At 39.8% G+C, this 11,152-nt stretch overlaps 1 protein-coding gene across 1 annotated transcript; it reads left to right on the forward strand.

Moving 5' to 3' along the window:
* The first annotated feature begins 5,114 nt into the window (after positions 1 to 5,114).
* On the forward strand, positions 5,115 to 10,624 carry LOC116848954 (circadian clock-controlled protein-like). The gene is made up of 5 exons (XM_032825626.1): positions 5,115 to 5,305; positions 6,932 to 7,018; positions 8,047 to 8,313; positions 9,195 to 9,353; positions 10,024 to 10,624. Exons 1-5 carry the CDS (start codon positions 5,233 to 5,235, stop codon positions 10,170 to 10,172), a joined length of 735 nt encoding a protein of 244 aa, XP_032681517.1. The 5' UTR covers positions 5,115 to 5,232; the 3' UTR covers positions 10,173 to 10,624.
* The last annotated feature ends 528 nt before the right edge of the window (positions 10,625 to 11,152 follow it).

Raw genomic sequence — 11,152 nt, forward strand, 5'->3', positions numbered from 1 at the left:
GTAATCTCGACGAAGTCGTCCGTTCGTCTGTTCAGTCATTGCACCTGTTTTGCTCGCCACCAAATGCGGATCGTTCAAACGTAATTATATCGATCATTGTGCAACGGAGCGCACGGCACTCGGTCTGTATGTGCGTTTCATTAGTAGCAATACGCGTCGGGTTGGCTTTGGAGCGGTCACCGTTGAGTGAATGGAGATCGGCATAAACAAGCGAACGCTACTCGCAAGACCTACATATCTTTCTTCTGAACGAGCGACAGGGACCTTTAATGATCCGGACCCAGGAATCGCGAATTAGACTGCGAAATAAGGCCTCGAACTCGTAGAGGCCCCATGAAAATTACTTTCTGAAAAGAGCAAGAAGGAGAAGTCAATCGGCGACGAGAAACCTCAAAAAAGAAAAGTAAAATTCGCTTCCAATCCTTGCAAGATACTACACAGTGTGTCGAGATTTACCTTTTTCCATAAACATTTCCACCGATAATTGCATCCGCTTTTAAAAGAATTAAACGAGAAAATAAGAAAGTAGAATCGAGTTATACCTTTATAGGGTTTTATAGGATTTCATAGGGTTTTATACATTTATAGGGTTTCACAACCTCTTAGAACTTACAATACATTCGTCTCAGCCATAGACATAGTATATATAGACTTCGAATGCCCTATGTCGTCTAATAGAATGAAGCCAACATCTAGAAAAACAGCTAGAATAGAAGGGTTATAGTTTTTTTCCTATTTTGTCACTTTTTTGTTGCGTGTGCATCTATTTCTCGTTTCCATAATATTATAGAGCGCAACAGCACTCCGACTAGACTGGCAAGTAAAAGTCTTACTTAAATTTTATTACACACTTTGTCTGTACAGAAAGAGACAGAGAACACAGAGGGGCTGTACATATTGGCTTCACTTTTTTGGCCGTATGCGAAGTCCATGTATACTACGTCCATGGTCTCAGCCTGCTAAAGTTGAATACGTAAGAAAAAAATGAGTTAACAACAAGAGTTTATTAGCTAATAGCTAAATCAACGTAGAAACAATCGACAAAAGAGATAAGGAATTATACTGAGAGAAAAAATATCTAGAAAATAAAACTTTTATTCGGTGAATACTAATAACATATTTACTTACATTAATGCATATATTTCTACAATGAGAACAAAAAATTTTTTTTAAATGAGAAGATATACATTTTATTGAAACCATAGCTTTTCAAGAAAGTAATTGTTTATCATACTTAAATAAAAGAATTTAGATTTAAGTATGTTATTAGTATCCACCAAATAAATATATTTTTATTTTATTTTTTAAATATTTTTTCTTTCAGGGTGGCGATATAGGTATTGCACATGCTACAATTAATCAAGATCTTCAGCAAACAAGCTGAAGATTTAGCTCAAATAAATATGGCCTTAGAGGCCCAATAAATAAGTTAAAACATCAGTAACAAAAAATGCATAAATTACAAAATGTGCACACACGTACGTCCTTCTTACCGCACATACACGTAGGTTTCGTGCTACAGGGAGGAAAAGGACGCGTTCCTCTTCGCCATCGGTTGCTTGCGCGCGTCTTTCCTCTTTTTCAATGCAGCAAGGACTATTCGTTTTTTAATCCAACAAGGACTCTTGCGCTATCGCTCGCGCTCATTGAACCGCGCGACTGGATTTATGTAGATTATCAGATGCAATTTGTATCGGTGTGCGTGTTAAACGTCGTGCGGTTGTCCAGTCGCTGCCGGTTTCTCATTGTTTACGCAGCTAATGAGAAGGTAATCGCGAAATCCAAAACACAAACATTTTAGTTAATTCCCAGTGCGACTGCCCCGCTATCAGAGCACCTTTGTTATTTGCCAGATGCCGCACGCAACACTGTTGCACGCCATATTCATTGGATGACACTAAGTGCAGTCTACCGTGCTTAAACAGCAATTCCGGCCACCGCTGTGTGACAATAAAATTGGAGACACGTGACCAAACACGAAAAGCCTGTTCTTAGTTCTCTGCTTCGACAGGACCTCATCTACGCACCATATTATGTCGCAATTTGTTTACTCCTTATCGAGTGATAATAGCACGTGCGAGAATTCTCTTAAGTAGCCACTCATATCCGCTTGTGCCTTGCCCATAATTAGCTACATGGCTAGCAGGCCAGCTATAAACTCTGCATTGTCTATTTCATCTAGGCAAATCTTGTCATTGGGCGGAAAATAGTTAAGGGATATAATGTAACATTTTATAACATAAATTATAATATAACATTTTATAACACAATATAAAACTTTACTTCATTACACTAAGGGGAAGCTCTGGTTTAGATGGTCCAAAATAGAAAGTCTTTACGAATTTTTTTTGAAGAAATTAATAAAGATATCAGCGTAGGGTTTCGACCATATTATCATTGTGTTTGAAGTATAAAAAGAATTAACCTTTTAAATAATTTTTTAAATAATACGATTAATTTCGAGGTGCGAAACGTAAGTGGCGCTTTACGAAGACTCTACGACAGTAACGGTGGAGGTGGTGACGGTGGCGGTGGAAAACGTAACGCGAAAGGACTGGAGGAACACCATTCATAGAGCCCGCGTAATACACAATCACTGGATACCACAGCCATCGTCGGTATATCTACGTCACGGCAAAGTCCCGCCGAGCGGATCGTTCCATCGGCATCTTTCTTCATTATTTTTTTTTCTTCTTTTCCTTCTTTCTTCCTCTCGCGCCTGTGTACCTCGCGTCCTTAGAGAAACGAGTTTCTCGCGTCGATGCGATGTGTTCCAAGGGTAGCTACTTCGCGCATTCACGTTCTGGTTTTAATTCTATGGAGAGATATACGGGTTAGTTAAACGGTACGACACCGCACGATTAAGTCACACCTGCGCGATCGCCGATCGCTCGCGAGGGGGTCACTGCGCGCAAGGTCACAAGGTCACGGGAGTCTGTCCCTGCGAAGTTCGCGCGTCCGCGAACTTAAGAAAGCGGGATGCAATGGGGATGCCTTTTTGTCTGTAGGAATGGAGGAGACATCTCGTTTTACTTCGTCGACGCGCAACCGATCGATTTGTCGCAATGATTCACCGATTGTGTTCATTAAATTATGCTTAGTACAGTTGAGAAAATTCTTTTTATTGTCATGCATTTTCCAGTTTTCTATTTTTCTTTTGCGGGATGCAACGGGGATGCCTTTTTGTCTGTAGGAATGGAACAGACATCTCGTTTTACTTCGTCGACACGTAACCAATCGATTTGTCGCGATGATTCACCGATTGTGTTCATTAGATTATGCTTGACGTAGTTGAGAAAATTCTTTTTAACGTCATGCATTTTCCAGTTCTCTATTTTTCTCTTCTTCCCTCTCTCTTTCTCTCTCTTTTTCTGCCGACAGACGTCCACGATTCCGGTAGCTTCAACAAGTTAACACACAACGATGGCTATTACGAGTATTATGATGATCTGAGCCTCATAACAGCGCCTGTTTTTTCTCTGCGAGGTACTTCATTAGGAGACTTCCATATTTAGATTCTCCGCAGACGATCTCAGACATGATTGTCTATAAAACGGCACGTTGCGTCATGGACGAGTAAATGCGTCGGGATAAATGAAAGCATTGATTAAACGGATTACAATGTAAATTTTCCAGAATTTCAATTGGTAAGATATACATAACTCGATTTCTTCAATTTCATCGTATAAAATGTATAAAATGCAAACGTATAAATGCAAATGTATAAATGCAAACATATTCTATAAGGATGATTCAGAAAATTTAAAAAATAAAATAAACACTTAGCTATATGAGCCACAGCCGTTGTCTTGGCACAATAAACTATAGTTTGTCAATTTTTTATTTATATGTATGTATTTTTGGACAATTACACGTAAGCTGCTTTTCAAAATGCCATTTAAAACAATCGTGTTAACTCGAAATAATTCGATAAATCCGATCTTTACGCTGAAAAAATATGAAAACACGAAGAACCGCGAAATGAAATCTTCTTTGATTGTCAAGGAGTCGAATTAAATCCCGCCGCGGCGTAGAAGGTTAGCATTAATGACCGTTTACGTAAAATATTTCTTTTATCTATCACGTCAATTACTTCCTCCATCGTGATAATAGCACTAGTCGGAATCGATAAACTTCATTAACGAAATAAAATAAAAGGAACACGTTTCGAAAAGGCCGAATATCCAAACTTATCACGTTTTAATTTCTCATAATCGGATTTCGCGTAAACGTCTAAATTATCTGCACAGGTTCTTGTTAAAATTTCGTGGATAAAATTAATGAACTGTCTAAGATATGGAAGACGGATTTTCGATGCAACAAAAAAGTAATCTTTTATCACCAATATGTTGTCTATTACAATTATACTAGGGAACTTTTGCGCTGTTTTAAACTTAGCGTGTTATTTTAATATGCTAATTAATTATATTTATCATTCGGCAAAACCCACGAAATAGCCTGTGCCACTTAACTCGTAGTTAACACAGAGAATTGTTTTCATACGCCAGCGAAATGACGAGATAATTTGACAGTCAATATGTTAGCGTAATTTTCAACGACAAAATAAATCTCCCGTTTTCTTCCCGTTTCCAGGCTTTTACTTTTTCTTTCTCACCTGAAGCTTTCAAATATCATTGCTTCGACTCAAATTTCAAAAGCGAAGAGCGACTTCACGTGTTAAATAAGTCCAAAGGAAGAAACAGGTGTCCTCGCCATGCGAGTGATAATCGCGTCGCCAGAGTACGTGGCAACAAAGAACGACAATGTGACGATCCCGGAGCAGTCCGATCGCACCGAGCCTACAAGATGCCGATGTGGTGACAGAGAGATGACAGAGGAGACTAAATGAGTTAAAGAGACGAAGAGAAAGAGAGAAAGACAGACCGGTTGTGGATAGAGATTAGAGGGAAAAGCTATTGGTTGCAGCCACCAACGTATCTCGATGTCTAAACAAAAGAGGAGCGCATTCCTCAGGTGTTGTCGTGGTCGCGGCCGCGTTTTAAAGCTACTCACCGCCCGCCACCGCCATCACCATCGCCGCCACCGCCGCCGCAGCCTCCACCTGACCGAGAGCGCAGTGTTTGCTGCTACTCCTCGCCTCTCACGTGTCGGCGCGCATTAATGACATGCAATTTTGCAACGTATCTTTGCCGAGTCCTTGGGCCGGGAAACTATATAAACCGAGTGTTTATAATTGGCCAGGCTAGCCGTCAGGATTTTTAACCAGGCAGGATGTCGTTCTACGCGCTAGCCGTGCTCTGCGTTACCGCGCTCGCGCTCGTCGCGGCTCAGGATCTCGAGCTTCGTAAGTTCTCTTCTTCAGTCCGACGTTCATTACTCACCCTCCGAGAAAGACACGCTTTCCCGTAAGCGTCGTTCGCCACTTGGGTCCATTGTGTCCTCCATACGTGCCCTTGTCGCGATCGGCACCGTCTTCGAATCGCGAGCGAAACTCGCGAGACTCTTTACGGTTTCAGCTGATGTAATTAACATAGTTTACCGTTTCGGGAGAGCACTATTCAGTGTGATAGAACGTGTGTAATTGTTGATTCGGCGAACACGAGGTTTAACCCTTGAAAGGTAGCGCGTGAGTAACTTTTATTCATACTGACAGCCTTCAATTTAGAAAGATAGTGATAATTGACGGTACAATTATAAGGTAGGGATGAGAGTAATTTATACTTATTCAAGTAATATCTCACAAAAAAGCTTTAAAGCTAAGTATGAGTGAAGTTACGCTATATCTTCTTAGGATTAAGCTAAACGAGAGTGATCGTTTGTCTGATTCTTTCTGGTATGTCTCGCTCTCGAAAACAGACTGAAAATCGAGAAAACCGACGACTCCAAGATTTCAACTTTAAGCAAAATTTATGGCAACTATCTCAGCTTAATATCTTGCAGTGTACAGAAAACGAGAAACTGTGCGTTTGTTGACTTCTCCCGTGATTTGTTTTCGCGCGACATAGGATTTCTCGATGGCAATCATTTCGCGGCGAATTGATATATCCACATGACGTGCTGATGAAATGAAAAATGAAATTAATCGCGTGTTGCTGCGAGCGCGACTCCTGTTACTGGCTATCACGAAATTGACACACGCGTAACGTACACTCTTCTCGACACGCGTCTATTGACATATCACTAATCACATCGCGGAACACAACTTTCGCTCTTCCGCGCGCTTTATCCGCGAGTAACGACCGATAGCCGTGAGAAATGCAACTGACGGAGAAATTGCACGGTATCGCGACACGCAAATCGAATTAGAGAGCGAGGGCGACTGAAATGAAACCTCAACAAAATAATTTCGCGTATTACATCATTCATAGCGTGAAGTTATGTTTACGTTTACGCTCAAGTGACTAATAATTTCGAATGTAAGTCCCCGTATTCACGGTTGAGCGAGTAATAATTGCATAATTTTATGCACCTATTAGTCATACACTCGTAACACATACATATTTTTCTTCTTATTTATTCATTCTTCTCATAATATCGATTGCCAGTCGCGTCGTAACGATAATATTACGAGAGAGAGCGCGCTCTTTGTTTGGCATGAAATGCGCACGTTCTACGAAAATCGATAGTCAGTGGACTCGATGATTAATTTTATTATCGGAGAAAGGAATAGTTTCCCTCGCGTTAACCGGTGAGTTCAATGCGCGCCGCACGAAATTCACCCAGCTAATTCGCGCGAGAAAGATCCTGTTGATCGGCAATTAAAAATATTTCCGATCGAATATTCGTTAGAAACGAATTAACAGTCGTAATTAATTATCTTCGAGGCCAACTACAAAAATCAATTATGCCGGAGTGCCCAGCACCAAAATCGATAGAATTGATTCTTTTATTCGGTACACCAATGATTATAATTAATTGTATTAATGATATTGTACTTATATATACTCTTTTTTATTTCTCCCTCACGCAGCCGTGCAGACCTGCAAGCACGATGCAGATGACTATTCGTCTTGCCTGAGACTCGCTATGCAAGAAGCATGGCCGACCTTCATCCCAGGTATCGTAGAGAGAACGGGGATATTTCACTACTACATACAGTGCCATTTAGAAATCAGCGTATTGTTTTAATATGCTAATTAATTGTACCGGTCATTCAGGAAAATTACAAAAGAAAGATCCTATGCGAATGTCATCATTATCACTACTTAAGAAGATGCTGAAGGTGAAAACTTTACCGATAGAATACTGACATTTTTCTGCAAAGTTCACGTCGCATTGGTCGTGCAAAACTACAAGTATTTTTGCACAATGAAAGTACATGCAAAAATAAACAGGAGCATTGCTTGATATGTAAGAAAAACGAAAAAAAAAATTTAATGTAAAATCTCAAGCTATCAGTTAGCGTAATATTTGCCTAATCCAAAAGTTTCGCAGCTTATATACGCGAAAAGTGTAGATATTTCAAACAGAAAAATTTTAAAGAACATTACTGTACCTTCGCATTTAAATTCAGAAACTTAAAAATATCGGAAAAGTTTGCAGAAAGATTTCTACACATGCGTGATTAGATCTTCCGCTGAATATGGCAAAACAAAGTAACACACATTTACGTAAGTTATATACAACAAATACGAAAAGGATAGCAACAATTGTCGCTATGATTGTGTTAGTGACAATCGTCTCTGCATTGTCGACATTATTCGAGTTCGCCATCGACTTCAGCATCCTCTTAACACAGTGACATTAAAAATCTACAGTGCCATTTAGAAATCATCTTAATATGCTAATTAATTACATTCAAAGGAAAACTACATTCAGAGGAAAACTCATCAAAAAGAAACCAATGAGAGTTGACTATGTAGTCGGCGTAAATGAAGTAGAGAATTCTTTTTGCATGCCGACTACGAGATGATTCGTATTTGACAGTCAACATGTCAAGTTTTCACTTGAATTTCTATTATTTCTGACGACGCCGACTTAGTTTTCACGTCCCGTCACTTGCGATTTGCACGAGCACACGTTGATTTACCGCAATCGCCCGAGTGCGCCGTACAAGTTGCCAGAGCTTGAGTTCTTTTCCGAAAGGTTTACCGCAATTCGATATCCCGCTGTTGGACCCGTATTTCTTGGAGCATCACCAAACTAAATACGATGCTAACGACATACGCGCCGACATCACGGTGACGAACGTCAACACCTATGGACTCGCGAAGACACGCTTCTTGGCGGTGAGGCCAACTTACGCCGATGACTTCTTCAAGTTGGAAGTCGACGTCGAAATGCCGAAGGTGCTCATTGAGGGTAACTACAAGGCGGATGGAATGATGGGAGCGTTCCAGATTGGCGGCGAAGGTATGTGTCGAATGGATTGATTAGCGAATCTGATGGTTGTACGACACGACAACTCAGTACAGGAGTAAATTTTATAGTAAAAATTATTGAATCTTGTAATTGAGGAACATAATTTCACATGTGCTATTTATATATTTTAGGAACTAAAGTGCACTAGGTTGTGTAATAAATAATTTCAGATTTTGCAGGTATAATGAAATTATTATATCTTGATGTCGTTATAATTTTATGAAACAATTTATAAGATGACAGAAATTCAAAATGGTGCACACATTGTTTCATGGCATTATAACGACATAAAAGCACAAACATTTCATTCTAAACATACGTTTCATTCCAAAAAACACGGAATTACTTATTGCACAACCCAGTACTGTTGAAAAATTGACAATTAAAAAACTTAAAAGATACTATTAAAAATTGAAAAATTAAATAAATTAAAAATATAAAAAAATTTACTATGTTTCTACCAAGACAAGCTCTACTTAAAATTTATTTATGCACTGCTAGAAAAAATGATAAAGTTGAGAATAATTTATATTAACCAAAACTATAATATTCTTTCTGTATATTCCTCTGATCAAGAAAATATGGCGATATTAATAGAGATATTAATAGATATTAATAGAGTTGCCGTATGCGTTTGTGTGTTCTGAGTTCAATGTATGTGAAACAAGCGTTACTTAGCCGGCTTGAAGTTAGCTAGTAGCCAAAATTCCTGGACAATTATTGATTAGAAAGAAAACGCTTTTTATACTTGGAACGTCTTCAAAATGTATTATGTCTGGAATTTTCTGAATATTTTGTCAATAATTATTTATAGATACATGAATTTTATATTTTACGGGAAAAATATTTATATACTTCGTGATTTCCACCAGGCTTCTTCAACATCAGTATGGAAGACATCAAAGGCACGTGGACCATAGAAGGATCGGTGGCGAACGATAAATGGACTGTCGAACATTTCACCTTGAACCCCGAAATTGGCAAAATGCAGATCTGGTTCAGTGACCTGTTCAACGGCAACGAAGGCCTCAGTGAGTAAACTTACAACAAATTTGCGATTATGAATACAATCAGATATTTAAAAACGCTTTTCCGCGAAGCGCGCTTTCGTTCACCTCGCGAATATGATTAATCCGGGTAGTCCTTCGGATAATTCTTACAATTTTTAAATTAAAACTTTTTTCACGTATGTGTCAAAAGGTAGATTGATAAAAAAAAAACATGAAACTTTCGCTGCATCACTATAGTGGTTTCTCAGATTGTAATTGCGGTTAACGCTCTCGTATCGATGAAATCAATGCGAAAAGCGTTTACGAGATGTCTAAAAACGTAAAACATCTAAAACCTGAAAACGTAAGAAGTCTTTTAGACGTCTTTAAGATGTCTTTAGGACACCATTTGGAAGCTTCTGTTAAAATCACCTGAGAAGGGGATTGATTTTACGAACCATATTTAATAACTCTCAAAAGAAAAAGAGAGCAGCAGAGACCTCGATATAACACGCCGCTAAACGCACATGTGTCTGGGTCGTAATTGCCGCTCGTCGTTCCCGCTAATTATCTCGTTATATCACATTAGCAATTTTGTGTCGATTATCCGGGAAACACGGATGCGCCGTAATCCTGTTTTACGTAAGCCTGATTCACAGACCCGCGCGCCCACCCACGCCTGAAACTAACGTGAATCTTTCGTGCTTTTCAGACCAAGCCGCGCTGAAGTTCGTGAATGAGTACTGGCCATCATTGTACCGGACGATACTGCCGTTCATGGCGCAGGATTGGGACACGTATCTCACCGAACTCGCCAACCGTATATTTTCCAAGGTCTCCTTCTCGAAGACGTTCCCCTGAAGTCCTCGAGGAGGGTCCCTCTTGCACTTTTGGAGCAAGTACGTAGTGGTAGTCGAAGTTCGATCGCGGACGAGATCTCGCCGAGAAGTAGGAATCGCGAGTTCTTTAGGAGAAACTGCACAAAGTACCGGCGCGAAGAAACACACGGAGCTGCCTCCTCCTTTCTTGTTCACGCGCCTGCGAAAATCCTGACGTGATAACCTCTTCATTCTCCCTTACTGTACCGTGATAGCGTTATTTTACCTGTATCCACACGACGTCGACATGCGTGTGAGTTAGTGCAATAGTTCACCGTCAAGTTTACCGTATGTGACTATGTAACGCGTAAACCTAGATTACCTCTGGTCAATCGTTACCGTCGCCGTGTTGTTGCTATTGTTGTAGCGAAGTTGTTTATGCGAGACACCGATGTAACGAAGTCTCCGAGTGAAATATAGAAAGTATCAAGTACACACGTCGATTTGTCGATTTCTTACGAATTCTCACGCTGACTCAATCGTACGCAATCCCCTGGAATCTGCGAACGTTGGAAGAAAGAACATGTTGATTAAAACATGTGAAGTAACACGTCTGAGGGACGTCTTGCTTTTTTGAAATTTGCGAAGAGAACAAAGCGATAACCTTTGAATTTGCGAAGAGAAAAAAAGAGATAATCCACTTCGCGGTTAATCACCAGCGAAAAAATGCCACGATCGGATCTATATGTCTCATTTACCTTTATTATACATATACCATTAATTACTATGCGTGTGTGCTGAAGCTATAATAACATGTTCTCCAGTTTAACGTGACGATCTACTCCTGTTTTACCACGATTCAAGCGACGATTGTCGTTTTGTCGGCTAGTAAGGGGATATCAATGAAAACGTCCCTCTTAATCTCCTCGCGCAATCATCCGAGCGTAATTATTCCAAATGGGCGATTGCCTCCGGCTAATGAACTGCAAAGAATTAACGTGTCCAACAAAAGAAAGTGAATGG

This window comes from Odontomachus brunneus, unplaced genomic scaffold (genome assembly GCF_010583005.1).
Source record: "Odontomachus brunneus isolate Ranch 3 - 2012 unplaced genomic scaffold, Obru_v1 Obru_scaffold_005, whole genome shotgun sequence".
In the NCBI taxonomy this organism is placed as follows: Eukaryota; Metazoa; Arthropoda; class Insecta; order Hymenoptera; family Formicidae; genus Odontomachus; species Odontomachus brunneus.